The following is a 27,988-nucleotide window of genomic DNA, read 5'->3' as shown; positions in this document are numbered from 1 at the left end:
TGAAACTTCTTGTGTTTTAATTTATGGCCACTGGTTCTTGTCCTATCACTGGGCACCACTGGGAAGAGTCTGGCGTCATCCTCTTGGCACCCACCTTTGAGTTATTTACGTGCATTAATGAGATCCCCTCTCAATCCTCTCTTCTCTAGACTAAAGAGGCCCAGCTTCTACAGTCTTTCCCCGTAAGAGAGGTGCTCCTGTTGCTCATCTTTGTGGCCCTCCGCTGGACCCTCTCCAGTAGCTCCTTGTCTTTCTTGTACCGAGGAGCCCAGAACCTGACAGGCACTCCAGATGCGGCCCCACCGGGGCCGAGTAGAGGGGGAGGATCGCCTCCCGCGACCTGCTGTGACACGAAGACATCACAGATACGAAGAGAGGCAGAGGTCCCCTCAGACACTCAACCTCGGCTTTACGGGGGTTTACTTAAACTAAATAAATTTAAATTAAATTACGCGGTGACGTGAAGCCGCCGTCCACAGCGCCCGCCGCCAGGTGGCGCTGCCCGTCCGTCCCGCCCGCCAAGGTGAGGCGCACGCGGGGCGGGGCGCGCGCGGCTCCGCCCCGCCCCCCCCCGGCAGGCGCGTGCTGCCCGCTGCCCTGCGCGAGCCCGCGGCGGCAGCGCCCGCAGGGAGCCGGGCCGGGAACGGGACGGAGACCGGGAGGGGAAGGAGGAGGAGAAGGAGTCTCCCTGCCGAAGCAGAAGCCCCGCGCCATGAGCCCCGACGAGAAGCCGCCACCCAGTCGCTCCCGCGGTGACCGGGCGCCGCCGCCGCCGCCCCAGCCCGCTGCCGGGCGATCCGGGCGGCGGGGCGGGTTCCTGGCCGAGATCCGCACGCCCATCCGCACGGAGCCCTTCCAGGAGCGGTACAGCCTCAGCCCCGGCCGGGAGCTCGGCAGGTGAGCGCGGTGCCTCCCCCGCCGCCCCGGCCGAGCCCAGCTCGATGGCAGAGGAAGGAGCGGGGCCGGGGGGCTGAGGGATCCCACCCTCGCGGGGTCTCTGCCTTGCCGGGCAGAGCCGCGTCCAGGGGCACCCAGCGGTGGCTCTGCCTGCGGTGGGTCAGCCCATGGACGTGCCCATAGCACTGGCTTGGCTGGAAGTGTGCGGGGAGACCGCAGTGCCCCCTCTGTCTGTCCCTCCTCCCTCTGGAAAAGTCACCCTCAGCTCCTTAGCCTTGCGAATCTGGCTGGGAAGGTGGTGTGGTGTTCCCTGGAAGCCGGTGTGGAGTAGTGGGTAATGCTGTAGAGGGAAAACCGCCCTTTCCCCCCCCCTCCCCCTTTCTCCTTGGGCTTTGTAATCTGTGACATGCGGAAAAACAACTCCAGACTCGTTTGGGGTAACAAATGCTTGAGAATAACCTAATGGTGGAACTTTTCAAAGAGTTAAAAAGCTGGTGAAAATCTTGGTTTTGGAAATGATTCCACACGCAAGGTTTAATCCATTTATAATTTCAACACCTGTCTGAGAGAAAGGAAGGTTTGAGGCAAAAATTCTCATTTGAAGGTTTTTGCTTCTTAGGAGCTACATATATAGAGTTTCAGCACCACTGAACCACTATTTTTGTTTGAAATTCTGTCACTTCCCACAAAAAGAGTAACACTACCTAGAATTGCATGTACTTCATCTAAAGAGTATTCAGGTAAAAAAGATTAGATGGAATACCACAGGATATATGACAAGATACCCTCCTCAATGTATGTTCTTTTTCAAGTTATACTAGCTGTGTTACTCAGTTTATACGGCAGCAAAATCAACCCCTTTGGAGCTAAAGAGGAGTTTCAAAGCAAATGTAGCTGTAGTAAGTATGTCTAACAATTTTTTAGGTTGCCTAGGTGTTAGCTTAATGCTCACTTAGTAACTCTGATGTATTAATAGGATAATACCTGTTTAAGCATAGTGAACTAAAGTGTTCCCATGGGAAGCAGGCTACAAATCAGCCTAAATTCTAAGAAACAGCCAAGAAGGCGTAGGAGCAGTATAGAACAGGATGTCCTGGTATCACTTCTGCTTTTTTTTATTTTTTTTTTAAATTTATTTGAAGTTCAGATGAGTTTTCAGAAAATATTTTGCAGTTCTACCATGGAACTAGAGTTTTTCTTAGACCCGGGTGATAGTCATTGGCTTGGTCAGAACATGAAATAGATGAAGGTTCCTTCTGGCACACAAAAGTACAACTGAGATTATTAGCTTTTACACTATGAACAAGAATTAAGTACTGCAGCAAGTCTTAGTCTGCAGTTTAAACAAGTAAATCTGAGCATGGCTTTATTTGTGAGGAATATTTTTTGATCAGAACTATATTTAAAGATGACCTTTGCATGAAGGTTGTGATTTTGCACCTGTAGTTGTGTTAAAATGAGTTAAGTGACAGTTATAAATGTTTGTCTTGTTTTTGTGCAACAGTCGCACATATTTTGGTTCAGACTGTCTTCTTCTCTCCTCAACTTCACAAATGTTTTCACTATCTTGTCTCTTAGAATATATAAATCTATACACTTGAATGTATGTGCTTGGTTTGTTATTCAACAATTTTGAATGCTTTTTTTTACCACACTTTTATTTTTAAAAAGTGGATACTTTGGCTCAAGTACTCCCGTTAAAGACCATTTTTTGCCAACTCTGTGACAAAACATAGGTGGAAAGTCTCTCTGCCACTTTTAATTGTCATTTTATTGATAATACGTTAGCACAAATTGTTTCACTTCTATATGTTCATAAAGTGTGTAATTCTCTACTTATGGATAAGGTTTATCTTTACAAAGGACTTGGACAAATTAGCACCCAGGCATGACAGGTTTTCATCCTGGATGAAAAGCAGTCCTCGTACGCACAACATAATCTATCATAATTCTAATTTGGCAGCTGAATTTGCTAACAAAAAAGTTTTTTATACTCATTTCCCAGAATTAGGGAAATAATTTAAAAGCCAGACTTTAGGTAGGTTTGAGAGTAATAACATTCATATGAATTGTGTTTCAAACTGACAGTGGGGAGAAAAAACAAAGTAGATTTATCACTTTTGCTGAGATCAGGGCTGTTGTGTGAGCTCAGCAGGTCTGTGTGCTCTTGGGCCTCTAATTCTGTCTGTCAACACATACATGTTGAACTTTCCATGGCACTTGGAACCTCTGTTTTCTGTTCCCTTGTAACCTGTGTGTGAAGGAAGTGGGAAGAAGGGGGAACATGTTAAAATATTAAGGTGGTGTAGTTCTAGCAATGCAAGCAAAGCTTAGGCCCCTAGTGGCATCTTAGGAAGCAAAGGTCCTGGGGGAAGCATTGCTGAAAGTTGTCCATGAGCCTGGAGGAACCTGATCACAATGTCACCAGAGGGACTTGGGTGCAAACCCGTAGGAAGTCAGGCTTCATTACTTCTGCTCATGGGAGAAAAAACTAATTTGCAAATGTAAAACTAATGTGCTTCAAAATGCTGCTGCTTCATTCAGTAGCTGAGAAGCTGTTTGGAAGTCTATTGAGATACAGCTGTTAGGAAAGCCGGGTTAATTTGAGAAAAATATCATAAACTTGGTTATAATGGCCACTCTGGAAAGGAAATTATTTTAAGTTGCTTTGGATGACATGGAAATAGCAGTTATTTAATGAAATTATTTAATATATGAAATTTTGGGCCAGTCTTCACAGCCTTAGTAATTTTACTGTCCTCAAAATCAGAATGTTCTCACACAAATCTTCAGTTGCATGAGGTTTAAAATGAAACTTACCTGTGATGAGTGTTTTCAGGGTGCCTCTTCTCATCGACTCACTGAGACTTAAATGTTTTCAGACAGTGCTAGCTTGAGTTAGGTTAGTTTGAAGTAGTGTAACCTTTGCAGAGGACAAGACACAAATTGCTTAACTCTTCCTCTTACCATCCATGCTTAAGCTATAATTGTACTGTAAAACAGGGAACAATACATTTTCTACTACGTAGAGCTTCCTTAAAGAGTCTAGTATAATTATATTTAGTTGCTTTGCTCATTTTCTTCAACAAAAAACCTCATAATTGCACACAAAATATTACTAGACTATTAATTCTTCAGCTTGTTGATGGAGTATTGCACTTTTTTTTTTCATGTGAAACAAGCTATGCACATATTGGAAGTCATCATTTTCTGTGTACAGAAAATAATACTCCTGATGCTAGAGCTGGCTTGGAGGAAGGCATAAATGACTGATCTCCCTGTCTTCTGGAAGGTAGAACAGTCACTTTAAATGATTGATCCAAAATAAACGATCTTCTAGCGAAATAATGTGTGCAGTGCACACATGTAAATAAGTCTAGTGCAATTCAGTTGATTCTCCTCATTCCCAGTTTTTTGTTTAAGCAGACAAGCTCATTCTCCACCCAAACCTAAGAATAAGAAATACTGTAATCATCTGAGAAGACTGAAATATTCTTTGTTCCTGACTAAGTTACCTGGTTGTAGTTTCACATGCAGGTAACGCATGTCTTAAATCCTTTTGTTTTCCTCAAAAGAAAAACAATTCTGGCATGAACTTTCTTATTTCTCAGGTAGCTTTCAGTAATGCGCATCTTAGCAGGACATGACACTTGTACAAGTTTGTGCATCAGTGAGAATCTATCTACTATCACACTTCTGTCCTCAGCTGCTTTCTGCAGAGGCACGGCTGGGGTGGAATAGTTGTGGAACTAAGTGGAAGTGGAAAAGAGGTGAAGAAGAAGTCTTGCAAGTAGTTGGTTTCACCATTTGAGAATAAATTTATGTGAGTAAACTGTTTGTGAACATCAGAAATGGAATCCCTGCACTTTCCTGTTTGGAAATCCAAAATTGTCAGGAGAAAAAACCCACACTTCAGAAAAAAAATTTGATATGAGTTATGAAATAAATTGCATATATTATTGTAGATCTCAGAAAAGTTTTCTGAATTTTATAAAAAGTAAATATCTTCACAGGAATTGCTGTTATTCCTGCATTTGTTATGGTGACAGTGTTTTATAGCTCACTTAAAAAATAATGATTAACGTAAGGTTAGTTCTTTGTTGTTCTGAACCTAGGACAACCAAAATTAATTGGTGTGACATAAATGTTCCTGCTTATCTGATTTGATATTTTATTTGTGATTTGACACTTTTCCTTTAAGCTATGTGTGCCTGATGAAACAATGCAAATTCTGTTGGCAATATGAAAAGGTGACATTGAGCTTCTTTGTAATCAGATATGATTTATCTTAAATCATAACTCTTGAATGAGACTCTTGTGAGGACTGAGAACTACTTCTAATTTCCTATTTTTGTCTCCCTACAAAGCATTTTTAATTGTGTTGGGGTGACTGGTAGTCTGTTTTCAACTTGGGAAATGTGTGTTAAGTTTTTCATCTCAAAATTGTTTTTCCTTCCATGCAATGTTCTCTCTGCTAGCTCTTCTTAATGCTTTGAACTAGCAATGATGGGATCTAACACTCTTTGATGTATTTTTTTATAAGGAGTTCTGAAAAGCAGGATTTTAAGAAAAGCAAAGAGGAAGTGTATGCAATGTGTACTTTGTAAGAAAGCTTGTTTATAGCTGTCTATCTACTATTCTTTCTCAAGCAAAAAGAAATTCTTTAAAATTTATCTTTGGCTTAGCCATACAGTGGATGCTGTCTTTGGATCTTAGCTCTGAAATTTTCTCAGACATGAATCTAGATCGCTGCACAGTAAATAGTTCTACTAGTTAGTTATAAACATCAGGTTTGTCAAGTTTGATCTTTTTGGGGATTGTATTCAGAAAAGATGAGTTCTAACAGGTAGTAGTTAAATAGCTCTAATTATAGGCATAACCATAAAGAATCTGGGCAGGATTCTTGGTCTCAAACAACTAAGAATTATTATTATTCGTCAGCCAACTGAACTCCCGTGTAACCTGTCCTTTTAATTACGTCACCTATCAGGCTTCTGGCCAGCTCAGCTAAACAGGACACGTGTGGCCACACAAACGGTGGTGGCTCTTGCTGTCTATTGCTGCTCCATGAACACTATTTTATTTCCATAATGACTAATGTGCGATGAATTGGCAACATCGGTACTCATTAGGCTAATTAACTTGCTTCCAGATAGATTTTGTATGTAATTCAGAACAGCACAGTGCTTAAAAGCTGTATTATAGAGATTTTAAACTTTTCTAAGCTGCTTTCTCTAGGTCCTTCCCTGGTGCTAGAATTAAAAACTTTTGACTGTGCTAAGGCAATGTTCAACCAGAAGGAAGTGGTGCATTCAGAGACTATTTGAGGAAATCAGAGAAGGCTGAACCCAGAAAGGGGCCTAGATATTTTGGAATAAAGGCTTAGTATCTATCAGATATTAGAATAACTTGGTGTTAAAGAGCTTATCTGTTAGTTTCTCAATTTATCTATTGGTTTTTTTTCTTATCAGCATAGTCACCAGTTGTTTTTTTTTTCTTGTGATGCTTTTGGTGCTAAGAACTTCAGCAAGTGTTTTAACACTTTTGATAAATGCATAGCTTTGTACTGTATGTGAATTTTAGGATACAAAATCCTGTTAAATTATTTTCATGGATTTGCAAAGCTCTATAGTATTGCCTTCATGTATACATTAATAATTAAGAATTTTCTCCCAAAAAAATTTTATTCAAGACATTGAATGCATATTCTTACTGTTTGTCTGCCTACACCAGACGTCTGGTGGCCTGGGCTGTGATCTAGTCTTAATACACATTGTGTTGTAGATAATGTGTGCTTCCACAAAATATTATTCCTAGATGAATAACTGTGGCTGTATCAGTAGTTATGAGTCCAGTTATTTTATTGAGGTTGCCCAGCAAATACCCACTTTGTGGGTGTTTATTCGACTTGATCCATTTAGACTGTGTGATTTTGAAACAAATGCCTATTAAAAGCAAACTGACCACAGCTTGGTTTAGCAGTTACATTTTACGGATAGCAGTCTTCTGCTAGCAGGTCAGGAGATGTGAAAGTGAAAACTCTGACATGAGCTGAATTAGTTAATTCTGTGAACTTCGGCTTGCAGGTGGGAGAGGCAAAACCCACTGTAATTGTATTTCAAAACAGATGAAGACTACTATTTTGGTTTCGGCAACCCTAAAATAAGTTACTTAAGTAAAGAACGAAAGTAAAGATCTCCAAGCTATTCCTGCAGCTTTATAAGAAAATGTTTACACGTAAACAAAAAAAGACAGTTTTGATGAAGATTATGTCAGTATGGTAAGAACTAAAGTAAGATTACTATACTTCAAAGTATGAGAATTCATCATTCATTAGATAACAGGTATTAATTAAAAAACCTTTTCAGTCTAAAAATCAGCACTGTATGAATGGAACTGAGTGGAGTAGGTGGTGCGGGACTATTGCAGGAACGTTTAGAGCAGACACTTCAGCCAAAGTGCTGTGGGGGAAGTCTCCTGACGTAAGTGCTGCAGTGTGGTTTTAGCTGCCCTGCTGGCTTGGTGTATCATCAGTTGTGTGTTCTGTGGAAGGTGACGCTCATTAATGTGGGCTGAGCACTGTGCTCAGCTCTGTGCAGAGTGCCTTCCTGTTCACCTCAGCATTGCTGCAAAAATTCTATTAGAAAGCTTGACGTTAGTTGAGCTGCTTAATTTTATTTAAATCATCCATGTTGCTTACTTACACAGTGAGACTAAGGGATTTTGAGAACTGTTAAACAATCAAAAAACTCTGGTTCTTATCATTTGAGACATACCATGGTGAAAATACAGAGTGCCATCTTAGAAAATGCAGAGTAGAGTCTGGATAGTGCATGGCAAATAGAGCAGGGTTTGGTGAGAGTGCTGGTTGCTCTTCCCTTGAATATGGTGGAATACTTGAGAAAACAATAGCTGGGTTATTGTGAGGTAGTCAGAGAAAGCATAAATTGCCTTCAATTTGCCTAAATTTGTACATTTGGGTTTTGCCAACTTTTTTAATTAATATTTTGAGGATAACTTAATCTTGGGAACTAGCACAGCTTTTTTATTCTGTATCTTTGAAATTCAGATTCTTTGAAGTGATAGATTTTTTTAAATTCCTTATTTTTCATGGAGGTTATATTACACTGTGGGCTGTAGTGTTCCTAACTTTTAAGCACAGGGATCATCACTCAGCAAGGCATCTCTCTAAATTTGGAATAAATTTTAAATGTACCCATTAATAGGGATTTGGTTCGAGTTTCCTGAGATGTTAATTTATAAAGGCAGTACTGAAGCTGTCACTAATTACAAATAATCCTTATTTAATTTCAGGGGAAAATTTGCAGTGGTGAAGAAGTGTATCCAGAAAGACACTGAAAAAGAGTTTGCAGCAAAATTCATGAGAAAAAGAAGAAAGGGCCAAGACTGTCGGATGGAAATAATCCATGAAATTGCAGTCCTTGAGCTGGCACAGTGCAACCTTTGGGTCATTAACTTGCATGAAGTTTATGAAACTGCGACAGAGATGATTTTAGTCCTGGAATAGTAAGTATTAGTAATAAGTCCTGAATAACCTTCTGCAGTATATGCTTAAAACTAACAATGTAAAAATACTGTGTATCAATGTGAATAATGTGTAAGTTTTTATTGCTTGCCTGTTACCCTTGCTTAACTTTGAAAAGAATTGCTAAGAAAATCACTACTACAAGAAGTTATGTGCAGTCTCATAATTACTTCAGATTATAATAAATTTCTCCTGTAACAAATGTGGATAGAGCCTTCCCAAATCTTCGTTCGCGAAGCCTAGCCATGATAATAAATTTCTCTAATTATGCAGTATCTTTCAAAGCTGAACTATAATTTATGTAGCTTTAATAATCTTTAATGAAATATGTGTACCCTCCCTACTTGTAAAAGAGGAAGAAGAAGAAGCAATGAGGATCTAGTCATGAAATGAAGTTTATTTCATTGACAGTGACAAAAATGGGGTGAAATTTGTGGGGGTTTTTTACCAGTGAGATTAGCTGAATTGATTAGAGCACAGTGCTAAAAACACCAGGATTGCAGGTTTGATTCCCATACGGGTCATGCACTTAAGAGTTGGACTTGATGATCCTTGTGGATCAACTCCAACTCAGAATATTCTGTGATAAGAATGTGTGATAAGTTATGGAAAATATATTGAAAGCAACATCATTGTTAGAAAGAAACTATCAAAAACCTCTACAATGAAAAGCTCTCTAAAACATTATCTTTTGGGGGAAGGAAAAGAGGAGGAGGGTTGAGACCTAGAATAGTTTCTTTCAAAGGACCTCTAACTTGTGACTCTGCACATGTCTGTGTGGTTTTCTCCACTTGAGTTTGTCCAGATGGGTATTGCTGCAGCTGTTGTGACTGTTTATGCCAGTGGCTTAGATACTTGACAGCTAAGTTCCAAGATGCAGCCAAATGCTTGTTGCTAAGTTCCTCTTCAGGCTCTATGGATTTTAATAATTAGGAGAACAGTGAGGCTCAGTAGTTCAGAAGTGACTTAACCTGTCTGCTAAGATAAATCTAGTTTGTACAGCTCTTTTCTTACTTGATATCAAAAAGAAATTGTGAGAAATCTTTTCTCCCAATCACATCTTCTTTAGAATGAGATGGTGTCTGCTAAGGCAAAATTCCTTCTAGAATACATTTTTTAAACTTCATTGTGCCCTCATGGAATTCACAATATATGAAATATTCAAGTATCTGTTATAAAGCAGAGCTGTGACAGAGCTTCTGGAGTTTTAACTGCTGTTACTGGAGACTCATAAATATCTGCTTTGGACACTGCAGAAATTTAAACTAGAATACTGTTTAAATTTCTGGATCCCATAGTGATTTAATGTGAGCAGTAGAATCCAAATGAGCAATGATTTTTCTGATAATTTCAATGCAAAACTGCTAGTTTTCTTTTAGATCTCAATTCTCTTATAGTTGCAAAACTGTTTTAATCCAAAGTATTAATTAACTAGGTTGTTCAGTAAATAGCAAAATTATTTTGTTTATGTGCATCAAACAGTCATACCTTGTTTCAGATAAATAGCTATGTGTTAAGAGTTATAAATTACAAAAACAGTCTTTCCCTGACTTCAGCAAATATGTCTGGATGCTTCTTTAATGTCAACATGTTTCAGAGGCATGTTGCAACAAAGCAGGTATGAATGTTAGTGAATTTCTGACATTCTTTATGCAGAGGATTAAAGAACATACCTAGACTGCAAGCTTCTCTAGGGCATTTCAGTTTCTGTTAAGCTTGATGGTCTATGTGGCAGATCTTTATCTTGCGAAGGAGTAAAACAAATAATCGTTGACCACTAACTTTATCTGCTAAGGTTTTAAAGTTTCTTGTCTTGATGTTGAATCTGCCATAAGGGCTGAGGGGAACACCTTGTGTTTTGCCTTCAGGAAGAGAAGTATTAATGTTACATGGAGGGTTGTCTTTCAAGTGGTATCAATTTTTGACAAAAAAACGAACTTAAAATTAGCCACTAACTGTTAAATATTAAGTGTTGAGCAATGGGAAGCAATGAGGCATTACAACATTGACTTCAGCTGTGGCGTAGCAAATTGGTGGCTGTCTGCATCCACCCTGACAACACTCTCTGTCCTAAGGAATATTACTGAAAAGGTAGAGATACAGTCTGGGAAACTTGACACATCAAATATAAAAGGAAAAAAAAGCAAGTTTGATAATTTTGGGGCTTGATGCATATATACAACTTACCTGGCTTTTTCCAATTTATTTTGAAAGAAAGAGCAATAGAGCACCTGGTGGGTTTTTTGTAAGTGTTCCATCCCCATATTTTTACACATCTGTTGAAGAGATAGATGATATTAGTGAGTCATTAGTGGGTCAGATGTTACAGAAACCATTAAGTGCAACTTAAAAAATCTAAGCCATTAAGTACTGTGTTGTGAAGAGCTTCTGAACTGAGCCATTACCTGCCAGGGTCTTATGTAAATATAGTAGACTTCCATTATGCCTGCTTTAAAAAAAAAGGAAAAAGCTGTCTCTATCATCTTGAAGGCACAGTCAGTGTTCATCAGATATGCTGGATGGAGTGTCTTTTTCACCTGTAGTTATTTGGACCTGGGTAATGTTACTACTTGTATTGTCTTTGACATTATTTATTGTCCTACTTACTGAAGGTGTGACTGGTTGGAGTAGGAGTCTGCTGCAGGAAACTATTCGATATGGGATTCAACAGATAAAACTTGAAGCAAAAACACTGTAGTCAGAAATAAATGTGGTGCTCCAAGGTTTGTATCTTGTCTAGAGTAATTAGCAAAGTTGTTCTAGATGGCAGTCTCAAATCAAGACTGGAGCTCTTAAAAAAGTTTTAGGGGAAAGCTTCTCAAATGGTGTTAGTAACCTTTTGTTTGCATTTCATTGAATTCTTGGGCTGCCTGATTAGAAAGGCTAGGGAGAAAAAAAAGCATTTGTCAGGGAACCAAGAACTTAAAAGAACAGTATCTACAACTTAATGCATTTGGATACTTCTCTTCCCTTATGTCCTCTCATCAGATGTGGATTTATGGTTTTCTCAGGCTTTGGGGACACTGGTATGTTGTGGTAGCTTTACAATGGGAAAACTATCAGTAAATGCATTTACTATCTAATGGTGTACCTAGCCAAGGGAAGGGGGGTATGGCTGTCAGTAGCAGTGAACATGAGCCTTTCCTTATAGTGTTACAGCCACTTTGGTGTGATCTTCTTGTATTATAAGCTCCATGTACAAAAAGTAGATGAGTTTCTATTATCTTGCAGAGATAACCCTTTCAAGACAGACTTTTGACTGAGCTTAATATTCAGGAAGTACCTTGTTTCCCATGCAGACTGTATATGATCTCACTCAGCATTGAAATCAAGTATATTCTAGGAACTTGTCTACATATCTGTACTCCGATGATTTGTACTTCTGAGTCCTTCAGAACACTAACTTAACGTCTGATCCATTAAAGCGGGGGGAATGTTTAATTTTTTTTTCAGATGCACCAAAATAGATTTGTTCAATATTTTTCTAATGATATGTTGAATGACTGCGTAAGTGTATCATAAGTGCACTTGAAGGAAGTTTGGTGGTGAATTTCGTACACTGCATTGTTAAGATACATTTCAAGGAAGATAAGTAGTCTCCATTTAATCTAAAGTCAACATAATTGTAACAAAGATTAGTGCTCCAGACTTCCAAATGACTTTTAGTTCATTTATGCTGATAAGCAGTAATAAAGTGTTAGCATGCTTTTCATTGATGAAGAGCAGTTGGATTTCACTTTGAACTAGAGAAGTTCATAGCACAACAGTACTTTCATAAATAAATTAAAATAGCTAAAGAATTATGGTTGCCATACGTTTCAAGTTTGGAAAGACTTCTCAATCTCACTTTTTTTTTCATACACCTGGGTAGGGGAGCATATACTAGAGAAATAATGCATTCTAAGTAACACTGGATTTCAAAATGTTGTGCTATTAAATATTTCCTTATCCATTTTGTTTTTTCAGATTAAGATGGCTTGTTTTCCTAAAGAGTTCGCTGTCCTAAGGATAATTCTTTGCTTTTATTCCCTAACAACATTTTCTGTCTAGGTGGTGGGGATGCCCAGTTGTTTGCAAAGTCATTTCATAATGACAAATAGAAAAACTATAGTTTAATGGACGATGTGTTCTTAGAGAAAAAATGCATAAATGTTATTAACACCAGAGAACTCATGGTCTGCATGTCTGCATACAGAAATCATAGCAATGACATGCCCATGATACTTTCCTAGCAGGTATTTTAATCCCTTCTGTTGTTAGATTTTTTTTTTCCAAAATCTAACTGGTGAACACAAAATAACCGAGTTGAAAGTATTGTTAAGGAGCTCGGCAAAATTTGACATAGATGTGCGGGGCAGTCTTTTTGGAGTTCACTTTGACATTGTGCTTCACTTGTGACTGGGTTGGCTCACAGCTAGCTGACTGTTTTGTTTAAGGAAATCAATTAACCTCACTCCACAGAAACAATACACAGAACAGTCTTGCGGTATCAAATTTCTATGTGTTCTTGTAAATGGTTGCTGGTTACTTGTTAGAGTGTGGTAATTTTTGGATAGAGTGAATTGTCCAGAAGAAGTTGTTCTCTCTGCATCCTGAATAGCAAAGTTGAAATCAAAAAATGAAACATTATATGTGAAGTCACTGTTCAACTATTTTGTAAAGCCAGGTGTCTATGGTAGATGGGAACAGCAACGTCTCATAAGTTATGAAGTGGGTGTGCATGTGTAAGGGCTGTATTTGCATGTCTCACTCTTAAAAATGCTGATGAATCCAGGCATCTTCAGAAGTGCTGGGAGTTACTTAAATACCTTTTTAAAAAAAAAAGGTTTTCTGGATCAAGGGTTTTCTACTCTCTCATGGTAGCACTGTGTCTCAATTTCAGTGATGGGACATTGTTTCAACTTTTATTGCCTTGACTTTTATCACTTATAATTCAGAGTTCTTTAAGTGTAGTATTAAAATTCTAGGTAGCTTACATCTTAGCTTGGTGCCTACTTCAGTGTTAATTAAGTTACACTAATAAACAAATGGTAACAGATGACTACCAAGTAGAGATATAGCAAATAGGGCTTTATAAGGCCCCCCGTGCCCTCAACTCCCACTGGTTTTTCAGCTGGGTTTATTAAATGTAAAGTAGTTGACAACAATAGGTTTTGAGTATAAATCCTATTTCACAGAATTAAATATTATATAAATTAATACAGAAGTATTTTTTCCTTACTTGAAGTGGCAGAGCTATACCAGTAAAATCCCAGGGTTGTTGCTGTAAAACACATTATGTTAGCAATTTTGGTAGTAGATCTTATCACTATATCATTATAGATCACTGCTAAAAAGGAATTAAATCACTCTTTCAAGTAATATATTATGACATTCTTGAAGTAGAAAGTTTAATTTATGAATTGCAGTAGGTGTTTTTCTATCCCTGTCTGAAAGATCCAATTGATGTTGCTTTTTCAAAGAATTTGGCTTAGAATATTAGAATACACTAACCTGTAAATACACTTTGTTCATTTTAAAAATGTCATTAATATCTGAATCCTGTTCAAAGCTGAAATATTACTACTTTCATGGATTAAATAAAAATGGACCGCAGAAAGATGCAATAGTGTCAGGTGTATGCAGTTTTTCAAAAGAAACTAAAGTATTAATGTTCCTTTGAAAAAGTAATTTTATTCTTGAGCTCATCATCTGTGATACAGAATGAAGAAAATATTTAAAAGACTTTTTAAGAAAGAAAATATTAGTTTAATAAATGAAATTGTACTACTGTACCATTTAGTGTATAGAACAGAAGTATAAAACTCTTTAGAAAAGTTTAAGATTTAACTTTCTTTTAATTTTTTTTTAAGATAATCTGCAAGGGAAAATTTAACAGTAGTGAGAATATCTGGGAAAGCAAAAACCATTTTTAAAGCCATGAGACTTTTCAGAGCTCTAGGACTGTAGCAATGAAGTTTAATATAGGCAAAATGAGAATTTGAGTATATTTAAGTGTTCTTTTTCTGAAAGTGCACAGTCTAAATGCACCATTTTTGTAGAACTCTCATTTGCTGTTATATTCATATTGAATATGCCTCACTGTCTTCTGGATTGCCTGGGTAATACAACTTCTTGGGAAATAGCAAGCAAAGGCAGAGTAGATGGCGATGCCTCAAGAAAGATTAATGCTTGTGCAAAGTCACGTTTGGCATGTCACAGTTTGGTGTAACTGGAGAAGATGTTGTCCTCGGGGGCTTCACCATCTTTCATTAAGGAGTGATTATAGGATTTCATGCAGAACGAAGTGTATATGTGTTGATTTCATAGTAGTATTTCAACAATCCACATGCAAAGTGGCCCCATTCTAATGTTCTTACTCCCATTTTGTTTTAAGATGGAGCCTCTGCTCAGTTTATTTTATTTTTGGTGCTACAGGGTTATGTTGTAAAACACTGTCAGTTCTCTTGAGTCATTGCTATACAGAGATGGTACTGTGTGTGGCTTCTGAGTACTTCAAAAACATTCGTTCATATGTAGTTATTTTTATATTTTTGTTACTTCGTTATTTATTAAAACATATATAAACAAAAGAGGAAGCAAGCTGAGAGCTAAAATTTTCAGAAGTATTTTTAGATGAAAGATGTTTAGAGATTCAGTCCAACCCTGTATACCAGAGGCTTCATAAACAATTCATTTACAGACTTTACATTTCGTCTTTTAAGTACATGCAAAGAGTTTTGAGGAGGATGGGAGGTGGGGCTGCTTTTCTTTATGTTTACAAAGGCTTACCTTAGCCAAATTCCCATGTAGTTTCATAGGAATGGCAAAAGGCACATCTTTTATGAAAACACTGTTCTTAAACAAATGTGGCATTCATCTGGAAGAATAGTCAGCAGCGTTTCCAAAGCAGTCCCCCAAATTTCTGGAGTATTTGTATTCTCTAACTTAAATGACTAAAATCTTTGCTTCTCTATATAGCTGCCATATTGCAGAGAACATTTCTGAGGCTGTAAAAGCTTGTCAGATGTCGAATAACTGAAAATATCACTATCGGACGCTACCACCTGCTGCTCTTGCTTGCATGAAATAAAACAGTGCAAGTAGAGCAAAATGGGTGCTATAACTTAGTCTTTGAACTAATAATATTCATATTGTTCCATAGTGCTGCTGGAGGTGAAATCTTTGACCAGTGTGTGGCTGAAAGAGAGGAAGCCTTCAAAGAAAAAGATGTTAAACGACTTATGAGGCAGATATTAGAAGGAGTTTCATTCTTGCACAGAAACAATGTTGTTCATCTTGACTTGAAGGTAAGATGATTGCTGTATTTTTTTCTCAATTTCTGAGCTGCTGACTTTCAAGCTGGTCATATGTCAAAATAGTGCTAATATATAATTAACACAATTTTTTTCTAATTATACCTTGAGTGATAAAATTCAGCCCTTGGGATAGAATGATAAAATTTAACCTTGGGCTTTGCAAGCCTTTTGGAAAGTTTCTATAATTATGTGAAATATAAACTTCATTTGATTAAGTGAAGTGCAGTGAATTCAAGATTGGATTTACCTTGCACCTTTAATTGCAAATGAGTGCTTTGGGTAAGACCTAACACGTTTTTAAAGTGCAGTAAAAATGTCTGGGTATTGTATGGCCATTGAAAAATAGGTTTGGTTTTTTGTATTGACTTGAATTTTGATGAAGCAGAAGGGTAGCAGAGACACTGGTGGTATCAAGTATAATGTTTCAGAATGAAATGTTCATATAGGACTGGTAAATTAATGTGTTAAATATGTGTTAAATCCATTTATAGCACTTCCTTCTTCTTTCCTGATAAAACTATAAAACATAATTTAAATGTTTGCCATTTGCTGCCAAACAGTTGGCCAACACCCTGTTGGTATATAAATTATCATAATTTACTGGAGTAAATAGTTTTTCATACTGAAAAATAGTTTTGACCCAAATCAAGAGAAAAGAATAGTTGCCATCATACAAAATCCAGAATATCACTCATGGTCAAGAAGAGAGTTGTAGCAGGGATCCAGAAAACTATCCTCTCCAACTGATCTAAAGCTGCAGGTAATTTTCTTTAGCTTCCATCCATACACTCATATGGAAGATGCACCTTTATCTCATTATGAGGTTCAACTAGTTTATTACTAAGCAAGGCTGTATAAAAAGCAACTTGCATTAATTTTTTTAAATTTCTTTTTACATGTCCTATTGTCATATTTACTAAGTATGTTGTAGGCTGCTGCATGTTTGTTCTGTTACTGAGAATCCTTACTTGATTGTATTTTGGCTGTATTACAAAGCTACCAGTAGATTCCAGTATCAAGGTGTACATACTTAATATATAACTTAGCATGTCATCAACCATTCATCAGCTAAAGCAGATGATGAGTCATATTTGCACACAAATATGTCACCTGCCTGGTTTTCCAACCATTTATTCAAACTGTATGTGGAATCCTTTAAAACTTTGAGTCATACACACAGAATATTAATAATTGTACTACAATAATTAATGGAAAATTTTTAGCAAGTGATGTGAGAGTAAGTGTTCAGAAAGACTAAAAATGAGCGGTTAGACTTCCCTAAAGTTCTAGTATGCTTAAGCAAGATACTCAGTGTCTCTACAAAGGTTGGCCAGTTGAATTTTCTTAAAGCAAAGTGTTTAAAATTGAAACATCTCTTGTGGACAGGATATATTCATACATGTTTGTAGTTAAAGCTGGAGTGTTCCTTAGCACCATCAGCTGGTTAATTGTAATCAGAAATGTGTTTTAAATGACTACAGAACTTACTGGGAAAAGCAGACTGGGATGTTGATTACAGCATTTGAACGGGTATCTTCTTCAAAGTTCAGGAAATGCTTACTTAAAAACTGTCCAACTGATCAGAAAACTTTTGTTATAAAATGGACCATAGCAGTTCTCACTGAAAGATCCAACATTGCTTTGCTGCCTTAAGAAAGTTCATTAGCAGAGCAAATTGTATAGTGATTGAGGTTAACATGTTTATACATTACTACAGTGTGCAATGTGTTTTTAAAGGTGGATCTTAATAGGAGTCCTAATTACAATGTGATGACTTTCATGATAAATAAAACTATCAGTCTTTTGCAAAATAAGGTTTAGGGAATACTAGCACTCTTCAGAGTATTGGCAAATAAAGATGATGGACACTGTAGGATTAAAAACCATGACTTGCAGAGATTGATTGATTGACATGCCTTGCAAGACTTTAAAAAAAGACCCATTTTACAAGGAACTCAAAAAGTTAAGTTGAGTGCTGGTTTTGGCTGCATATTTGTTAGCCCACTGCCCTCAAACCATCATCTGTTGTATGGTATGTCTCATGCTGCTTTATCTCATGGCTTAAAGCACTGTGGAATTTAGTAAATACTAAATTTTTTGCAAATGCTACTTTTGTGATGACATTTGGAAGACATGTATGTGTGTTGCTGTTATGCAAAGTGTTTGCCAATAGCAAAGTTCACAAATTCTTAGTAAAATGTTTTCCTTGTACTATTAGTTTCACCTTTGTGTCTTTAAAGATTTTAATTTCATTTGTCCCTTACAAATACCTTTGGAAAGGTACATCCAATTTTCCATATGTTGCACCTTCAAAAAAGTCAAATTCTACACCCAAAAGAATTTAAACCCAAATGGTTGTCAGTATACAGTTGCTAGCTTGTTGTTGTAGTTTTATACTATAAATCTAATGAACTTGATCTATGACACTGACAGCTGGCTTGCTTTAGCTTCTGTTTGCCCTCTTTATAAACAGAAGATTTTTCCTATGAGACTGAACACTGCAGAAAGAAATGGGGTATTTTGATGTGGCTTAAGCAAGGTAGCCACCTGATAATTTCTTTCCAAAAGCATGTTTTTACTGAAAGATGGTTGAAATATGGCTTGGTTTTAATAGCAAAAATACAATTATATAGTCCAGTTTTGACTTGGAGAAAGAGCAAATATAATACTACTGAGTGCAAATTAAGTATCACTTGACAATGTTGTGTTAATGCCATTTAATTTTCAGGGTGTGCATAGATTGTAGTCAGGAGTCTTTCATCTCCTCTTAATGGCGCATAAAAGCTGCAGAGTAAGGGAAGACTCCTTTCTCTGTGTTCTCATTTGCTGTTTGACTTGATCTTGGTGTTTGGTAAAAGCTTAAAGGAGTTGGGAATGGAAGAGAATTTAAGGTGTGGGGGCTGAGGAAGGACTTGCTGCCTCTTGTCCTCAGCAGAGACAGGTTAAGAGCCCTGTGTGCAGGAGAATGACTGCTCCAAGCAGCACTCTCCTATACTGGATATTACTCTGGCTATCCAACAGACAACTTTTCCCTTCCTTCTTCTCGATTGTGCTCAGAGATGGCAACTAGCAAAATCATTATTTTAAATTGGTTTGGGTGTCATTTTATACCGATATTAAGAAAGCAAACTAATGCAGTTACAAAAGTGGCCTGTTAGAATAACAACAAAGACTACTTTTCTTAACTGAGTTTTTCAGGTGGATTAAGGTGAAATGTTTATTGCACAGAAGTGTAATATTAATAGACGTGTAGTTATTCCTTGACTAAAGGAACACCCAATAAAATAAGACAAGAGTTAAAAAATGGAAATAGTAAATTTTCAGAGAAAAAAACTTTAATTTAGAGTTCATACCTTTACAGCAATTAGAGCCAAACTGTTTGTTAATAGGCAGGTATAGAATATCCACGTTCTACAGAGCCCGTTCTGATTATTTTACGGGACTTGCATTGCTTATTTTGGGAAAGAAACTGCGATGCAAGCCTACTGTGCCTTATCCTTTAGTGTGACTGTTGCATTTTTTCCACTGGTACACATTTACCAAAGAAACCCCAAAAACCTAGCTCCCAAGCAAACTCTTCTGTTACTTTTCAATTACTTAAAGATATGGGGATCCTTTAAATTTTTTTAGGTCAGACTGATCAGCCTAGTTTAGTGTCTTTAGACACAATGAAGTTGGGTATCTTAGCTAGTCTGTTTTTCCTGTTTCTGCTCATTTTTCCTTGGATAATTCATGTCTTTTTTTCTAGGGATGTGATTTTTTAGAGCATTATAAAATTAGATATCTTGCAACATTGCTAAAGTTAGGTAGGGTGAGACATTGATTGGTTTAAAAACCTGACCTTTATTACATGTCCTTAGTCCTTATGTGTCTTCTTGAAACCAGCTAAAGGTACGAGAAATTAGAGGACCTAAGTTAGAACCTTTAAGCCTTACTGCAGTAGATGGGGAGGTTTTTAAGTGCTGACATTTGATGATTTTCATCACCTATTTCATTAAGTGCCTGAGGGTGAGAGCAAAAGGTCCTTTTTAGAATGTCAACCAAGAGAGCCTCCAGCCTGCTTCTCTCTTGCTTTTGTGGGCTGATCAGCATTAGGCAAACCTAGATGTATTCTAGCAGCATAAACAAGAGAGAAACAGCATTACAGATGTGGGAAAATGATCTTCCTTTTCTGAAAGTTTTAGAGTAATGGTGTCTAGCTGAAAACTATGGTAAGTTCATAGCTATGGCCCCTTTAAGGTTTTATGCTGGTGTTTAGACTGTCACTTTACATGAAACCCATAATGATTCCTTAAAATAAGAAAATGACTGATATCTCATTATGAATTGATTTAGAGTTATGACTCAATTCATACTGTAGACAGGGTTTTTTCTGCATAGGTGTGTTTCACATAAGTTTATTAAAGAAAATAAAAACTACTTCTGGCAACTATTTCATCTACTAAAATATTAGAATACGAGGCTGAAGGGTTTCGCAAAACTTTTCTATTAAAAATTTTGCCTCATGTAAATGTAGAGAACAAATACTTTTCTCATGCTTTTAATTTGCCTCTTCAGAACATAACTACATTTCTCAGTGGGAAGAACATTAAAGAGGGTAATGAGGGAGGTATGATCAGCTTTTTTGGATGTTTGCTTTTCTAATACAAATAGAGAATAACAAATATGAACTAAAGTATTTGGTGATATGCAGCTCCAAAAGTCTTTATATGGCCACTAGATCCCAGTTTGTAAAGAAAAAACAAAGAGCTGTTCTTAATATGTAGGTTTACAAACAGGAAATAAATTGACAACATCACGGAGTTAGTTTGAAATACCACGGTATAACTTTGCAGGAGTGGAAGAACTTGACTTTATTCAGGTCTTGCAGTGAGGAGAACTGGCCCAAGTTTTTTAAAATGTTCTTGCACAGGTTCATTTCTGTGTTCAAAAGCAAGATTGTTCATGTGCCTTCATGACTGACGTACAGTATGGAGGAGAGAACAGCTCTGTGATTAGGGAAGAAATATAAATGTTGGTGTTACTCCAGTTGGATTATCAGTCAGTGGTTGTTTTGTTGTTCTTACTCCCTTTTTAACCACCCTAATGCAAGACAATCCAGGTCCCCAGTAAGGGTTTCTTCACTTCAGTGGAACTTGTGCTCACAAGAGGCATGAATGCAGTGTCAATTGTCACTGTTACTATTTGGAGAAGTTAATGATAAAACCCACTGTGATCACTGGCCTGGGGGCAGGGAAGATCACGGTTGTTTTTTATGGGTTTTTTTTCTGGCAAGGATATGCTTCAGTTGCAAAAATCTAAGACCTGTTGTCTAAAGTTAGTTTTCAGATTATTTTTTTAATTGAGCTAGCATTTAAAATAGTAAAGAACTTCTTAATGACCACAAAGGTGCTTTGAAGGAAGAGAGCCAAGATCTAGTGATGTCAGCACAAACAAGTTTATCCAAAGGTGATGCTCTTAAAAACCTGTTTTTCAGGCTGCTATATTTTTTTAAACTGTTCTTCAGTTAGTGTTCTGTAATACAGTTGTTTTGTACTTTGAACAGGATTGAGGCTGGTTGCAACAGACCTTCTTTAAAAAGGTGCAGTCAAAATAGTTTTGTATGTTCAGGGTTTTTAAAAGGATTGGGTGTTTTTGGACACCCTTCAATGAGATGTATTTTACACTATTTATTGGAAGAAAGTGAGGAGGGAAGGAAGGGTAGTTAAAAAGGTGATACGAAGGACTAAAGGTACAAATGTGGAGGTACTTATTGTTAAAAGACAGCTATTGGCATGTATTTTGTACGTGTTCTAAGCTAGTAAAGATTTGATCCTCGGTTCTAAACAGAAAATCCTGCTGCTCCTTTTAGCCTACATGTCTCTTCAAGATCACCTTGGGGAAAATACATAAATGATCCTGGGTATCATACTTGTTATGGAAGACATTATCCTACTCATGATCTAAAATAATTATGCAATATGATGTCATAGGCATTAGATTTGGGTGATCCTAAAAGTCTTCTTTTGTTTTTCAGCCTCAAAATATTCTACTAACCAGTAAGTCCCCTCTGGGAGATATTAAGATAGTAGATTTTGGCCTTTCCAGAATAATGAAGAGCAGTGAGGAACTAAGAGAAATTATGGGAACTCCAGAATACGTAGGTAAGTTGTTACTGTAGGAGTGATGTATAGTCCAGGCTTCTGGGGTGTGAAAAGAGAAACTACCTCAATTTGAAAATGCCAGACTGGCTGTGTAGTTACAGTGTTGCAAGATCAAGTTATCCCTTGGACGTGGTACTGCTCTAAAAGGTAGAATTGGCAAGTCTTGCCTGGCTAATGAACAGTGATTGTCTGCTTGTGTTGAAGATGAGTACATGCTTTAGATGATTCTTACTAGCAATGATAACAAGTATTACTTGGATTAAAAGTTTAAATTCATGTATTCAGTCTCTGAATACAATATTCTAGCCTGTGGAGCTTTGTATCCATTTTATTTTTTTTTTTAAAAAGCCCAAACCATTCCAGGCCTTGAAAGTATACTTGAAAATGTCTTTAAGTTGTGTGGTGTATCTTCATGGTTATGGGTTAGGTTACAGTGCTGGAATATGGAATATTGGATATTTCTGTTTTTTCTTTAGGAAATGTGTATACAGATTCCTTATTTGGGAAGGAGACTGGCCTGGCTTCTGAAGATGGCAATAAAAGGAAAACATTTTTTATACTTAAAAAGAGTGGATGATAGAAATCACTTAACTTGAACAGAAATATCTTAGTTTCAAAAGACTGTCGTGCTTCAAATGGCTTACCTTAAATTTTACCACATGCCCATTATTGCATTATAGAACTATAATGTAATGTCTGCATATGACAAAGCCCACTTTTTTTCCCCCCTCAATAGCTCCTGAAATTCTGAGTTATGACCCAATCAGTACAGCAACTGACATGTGGTAAGTTGAACAAATTAATGGTCATCATAACTTCACTGAAAAGGGTTTTTGTTTGGTTTTTTTAAGAAAAAAAGGCGAACTAAAACAAAATGCTTTTCTGTTTTTTCACTTTAAATTTAGGAGCATTGGAGTACTGGCTTATGTTATGCTAACAGGGATATCGCCTTTCTTGGGGGATGATAAACAAGAAACATTCTTAAATATATCTCAAATGAACATAAGTTACTCTGGAGAGGACTTTGACCTTGTATCAGAGTCTGCTGTGGATTTCATCAAAACTCTGCTGGTTAAGAAACCCGAGTAAGTAAAATACACAATTGTATATGCTAATATGTCATACTGAATTAATTTCAAATGTAGCAAGTGCTAGTGTTTTCATTTTTAAACTGTAATGAAACTTTGATTTCACTGTGCTATTACTTTTTATGTATATGAAAAGATAATTCCTCCATTTCCATCCAAGCTTGTATATTATGAATGCGTACGAGTGTTAGTAATTAAAACTCAAATGTGAATTGTAGTGTGTGGTACAGTATACTGTACCACTGTACTGTGGTACAGTATACTGATTTTTCTTGCAGGTACTTTGCTGAAGTCTTTTAAATGAACTGTGTTTTGAGTCCTTAATTTTGGTTGATAGAGTACCTTGCTCTTTTCTGGTTCATTTGTACGCTTTTGTCAGTGGGCAGCAAATTGGAAGTTCCAGGTCTCTAAATAGAAGAGGAGTTTTCTGTGAAACTTCGCCACTTCTTCATGGGGCATGTCAGCTACTGAAATTGCCTACTGCTTGTCTATGGGAATACTTTAAGAATGTAAGGGTTGGATAAAAAGAAAATCTATATAAACTTTGAAAGTTGGTTGGCAACATGGGAGCATAAACTCGTATTTAGGGTTCCGTGAACTCCTTTATTTTAAATGCTAGCAGTTCATCATCTTGGGCTGCTGTTGGTCTCTTTTGGTAAAAGATAGCTGTTAATGTGCTTTTTTCCCCCCCTATTCTATCAATCTGTCTTTAATACAGTCATATCCTTGGAATAATCTGTAGGGATCTTTTCTGCAAGGCACTGGATTTTGCATTCATTTGGACGTTTATTTTAATGCTTTCTTTCCTCTACAGGGATCGAGCAACTGCAGAAGAATGTCTTCAACATCCATGGTTAGCACAGAGTGATAATCCTGCTTGCAGGGCCTGGAATAAGAGTGCAGGAGGGGAGACGAGTGATGCCATCCAGAAAGATGCAGATTCTGCCACTGAAAAATCAGTAGATGCTGAGAAAACTGAAGAGGAAGAATCAATAGTGACAGAAGAACTAATTGTAGTGGCTTCATATACACTGGGACAATGTAGGCAGTCAGAAAAAGAAAAAGTAACTGAGCAGAAAGCCATTTCCAAACGATTTAAATTTGAGGAACCATTACTGCAGGAAATACCAGGAGAATTCATTTACTGAACTGTGTGGAGCTTCATAGCTGTATCTAGGAGGCAATGTTTTCTACTAAACAAAAATATCCTAGCCAAGTGAATTTCTGATATGCAATAAATGTTCTAGATAAAAGAAAGTGTTGATAAATGGCATACAAGGAAAATGTGCCAAGTTCTTATTTTCATGGAACAGATAAACAAGATTTCAAGAGGCTGGAAGGAGTTTAACAAAGATTATAAGCTTATTTTTGTTTGTAATTTTTATTTTGGGGGGGTGTTTTTTGTTGTTGTTGCTTGATAACAGCGTTTTTGTTAATTGTTCCAGTGTTCTGGAGACGTTGACATTGGAAGTGTTTCAGTGACAGATGTCAAGAGGAGTAATTTAGGACATGTTTTGGCATTTAATGCAAATATATAATGCTGGGTTTTCCTCAGATGCCTTTTGGCACTCCTGACTTTAGTGGAACTATCTGCTGATCTAAAACTTGTACGAGAGGAGAATTTGATTGACTGGTTCGACATACACACAGTATGATTTTGAAATCCCTATGTTTCTTTTTTTCCATCAGGAAGATATAAACAAAGACCCAGACTCATATGATGTATGCCCAAACACTGGGCTGCTCTTCTCTAGGAAGAGATGCACGTGTCCCACAGGTGAAGAAATCTATACTGGAGATACATCTTCATTTGGGAGCACAGTAAAATCCTGCTCCTGAGGGTGATGTGTTTGCTTGAGTCAGTCACTCATGAGGCAGCTGAGATCGCTCCCTTCCCCTCCTGTGCTGGGTGAGATGTGCCATAGAACCCAGCTCAGTGTGACTGCACAGTGTTGAGAGGGGAAAAGAATTACAGAGTCTGATGTAGGTCCTCTGAAGTTGTTGAAGTTCTCTCCACTGACTTCACCATGTTAGATTAGACAGTATGGCCAACTAATTAGCTCTTGATTCCACCTCCCCCACTACTTGGCTCTGGTTTTACTGGGAGCATGAGGTCATTTCTGCCTTCTTTCTTTTCCTCTAACTGCTGCTTTAAGGAAGAAAGAAGTATTCTTAGGCTAAATTGCATTACCTTGTTCAATATAGCTTTCACATGAGGAAGAACGTACCAGTTCCTCTGGAACAACAAAGCACAGCTTATGCCTCCTGCTTCCTGATCACTCCCCTTTAGACACTTGGAAAAACAGCATGTTGTATGGTGGGGCAGAGAGTGGGATTAGGGAGCAGTATGGATGGGTCATAGTTCTCAATGGACGCAGTCCCTCAGAGGACAAAGCTGGGACCAACTGGGCATCAAGACTGAGTGGTTTTTGCAATGTACAGATCTGAGGATCTTGGACTGAGTCCTAGTTTTCTAAGAAATCTTTCATATTGATGCTGTTCCAAAGCTTAATTTTTATGTAATTTGAAGTTTAGTACTATTATATTGCATACGTTTAACTATTCAACTATTTATTTGGTTTCCTTATGCTGTTCCTTTATAATAAACTGACAAAAGTTTTCTTGCTATAAAAAAATGAATAGAAACTCTTAAGCTAGTTTTTCCCCTTTGTCCATATTGCTACAGACTTTCCTAATTTCAAATGTATCAAATGTTCTTACTCTGTTTAGTGAGCAGGAGTTCAGTGCTCTGCTAAGGTTACAGTTCCTCCTTCACACAAAAGTTAAATGGCTTCTTAACAACACCAGCAGTACTGGGATGATCTGATCAGCAGGGCTGGAATGGTGAGGGAAAAAGCTCTAGTACAGAAGAAAGCCGAACCAAAACCAGTGTGACACTGAGTGGGTAGTTTTCCATAAGGCTGTACTGCCAGAGGTCAGAGTGCCTTCATTTCAAGCCACATCAGAAAAATTGAACTGTTCTATCAGGCTTCTTCCCCTAAGGAATTACATATTGAGTATTCATGTAAGTAGGGCAGCTTCTCACTCCTTGAAGACCTTCATATAAGAAAACACCCAGTAGTACTGAGAATTGAGTTCAGATTTGTTTTATATTGTAATGCAGAGATGCCTTTCGTGCTCTGGAGAAATCAATCAGTTGCTTGATAGCTCAGGCTGGCTGTCAGCTGGAGTTAGACATGAATCTTAGAGCCAACAGAGTATCTGTGTTGTCTGGGTGTTTCTGGAGGCAGATGGTAGCTGACCCTACCTACAAGGCTGATCGGTTTCAGGGTTGTTAGACAGGACCGTACCTTTCATGAGCATCTTTCTTTTACCATCCAGTCATTTGCCCAAGACAATTTGCTTGGGTGAGGGGACACTGACTCATGAAATTCTTCTGTGCAAGATTACAGTTTCTCCCAGCTTCCATCACTGCCGTTTTGACTTTTTTTTTGGTACATCCATACTTCCTTACTTTACAAAGTTGAGCAAAGCAGTGAGTTGAAGCATGCTCACAGCCCACCCTTACAAAACAATGTTGCCACATCTGCATACATAAATGTTTAATAGCTCACGGTTGCTCGCAGCAAATCATTCGAGGAAGTGTACCTGTTTCAGTTCTTCTTTGTAACCACAGATCATGTCTCAGATGGAGACCGGTACTAATGGAAAAGAGTAGGTGCTGAGCAGTATACAGTTTGTCCTAGATATACTGTTTTTAATGTATGACAATGAAGCTTAACATGTATACATGAACTATGTACTTACTACAAGGCCAGCTTCTCTTGAATTGGCTGCTTTGAGATTTCCAGTGGGCTGCATTTCTGTTTAACTTTTTGTGCCTTAAGGTGGTTTTATACGGTGTTTTTTAATGTCATTAAGAATTTGTATAAAGTTGTGAAAGTTTAATAGTATAAGTTATAAACAAGGCATCTTAGATTCACCCTATTAACAGGGAAAATTTTCCATAACATTTGACTGCAGGACTATCAGCCATCCCACACACTTGAAGCTGTTTCTGTTCTACTGTGAGCGTGGGTAAAGCTGAAAATGAGGTGTTCTTACCCTGCACTGTAGAAAGGGACTATTGCGGTCCACGTTCTTGAGAGGCTCAGTTACTAAGTGAAGCAACACATCAGGAAGACTGGGAACAAATCGTTATTTTATGTGGAAGAACTGGTTTTCCACAGTTCTGTGAACACAGAGGACTGTGTGTTCATATGCAAGTCATCTGAAAAACGCTGCTTGTGTTGGTGGGGAAGGGGCTGGTGTGGAGAAAGAATCAACTTCTTGGACCTTGTGGGCAATGCTCTCCCAGTCCCTGCTCTCCAGACTGGGCACCTGCTGGCTGCCTTTGTAGCACTGGGAGCATGGCTGTTTGCTCAGATGCAGGATGGTGAAGGAATGGAAGGGCAGTGTTCCTAAAGGGTTGTTATGTCTATGGTTCTGTTGCAAGACCCATGAACTCTTATCAATAAGAGGGGTAGGTCCAGGCTTAGACCTCCCTTGCAGTTGTTGGACTAAATAGCAAACACCTGACTGAAAGCACAGCCTTGTCTTCTCTTGTTGCTATGTTCCCCTCTTCAAGTAAGGGGCTATAGATTTTATAGTCACTAAACTAAAAGTTCTGCAAAATAATATTTTTCATTTTGTCCAAAGCTGAATTTGTATTGTGATTTGTCTCATTTGTCACACTTTTCATTTGTGGGTCCCTGAATAAAAGCTTGTCCCAGCTTATGATCTACCAAGCGAATCCTGAGAGCTGTTAAGTCACAAATGCAAATAAAAATTAATTGCCCATTCTCCACTGATGGTGCTCGCAGGGAATGGGGAGGGAGGTGGGCCTTGCACCAAGTTACTCCATGGCTTAAGATCTCTCTTGAATATTTCAGGTGTTGTCCCTGGAAGAGAGTTCAATATTTTAAAGAAATATTGCCAGTTCATTGTACTTCTGATAAGGTGTTTACTGTTTCAGGAACTTTACAATAAATGAAATTTTGTTTTCTGAACAGCTAA

The 27,988-nt window shown here is 37.8% G+C and overlaps 1 protein-coding gene across 1 annotated transcript; it reads left to right on the top strand.

Annotated features, from left to right (window-relative positions):
- The first annotated feature begins 609 nt into the window (after positions 1-609).
- On the top strand, positions 610-27,988 carry STK17A (serine/threonine kinase 17a). Its single transcript, XM_027715035.2, has 7 exons — positions 610-897; positions 8,212-8,424; positions 15,588-15,732; positions 21,758-21,884; positions 22,621-22,669; positions 22,790-22,969; positions 23,787-27,988. The coding sequence occupies exons 1-7, from the start codon at positions 713-715 to the stop codon at positions 24,118-24,120; spliced, it is 1,233 nt and encodes a 410-aa protein (XP_027570836.1). The 5' UTR covers positions 610-712; the 3' UTR covers positions 24,121-27,988.

Source organism: Pipra filicauda, unplaced genomic scaffold (genome assembly GCF_003945595.2).
Source record: "Pipra filicauda isolate LSUMZ 115617 unplaced genomic scaffold, ASM394559v2 scaffold137_size4652046_pilon, whole genome shotgun sequence".
NCBI lineage: Eukaryota > Metazoa > Chordata > Aves > Passeriformes > Pipridae > Pipra > Pipra filicauda.
This window is presented reverse-complemented; position numbering and strand designations above follow the sequence as displayed.

Bases quoted from the DNA above. Each gene is read 5' to 3' on its own strand.
- STK17A (XM_027715035.2), top strand. From the start codon at position 713: ATGAGCCCCGACGAGAAGCCGCCACCCAGTCGCTCCCGCGGTGACCGG. The intron at 22,670-22,789 runs GTAAGTTGAACA...CTTTAAATTTAG, and splicing joins AGTACAGCAACTGACATGTG to GAGCATTGGAGTACTGGCTT. The intron at 22,970-23,786 runs GTAAGTAAAATA...TTTCCTCTACAG, and splicing joins CTGCTGGTTAAGAAACCCGA to GGATCGAGCAACTGCAGAAG.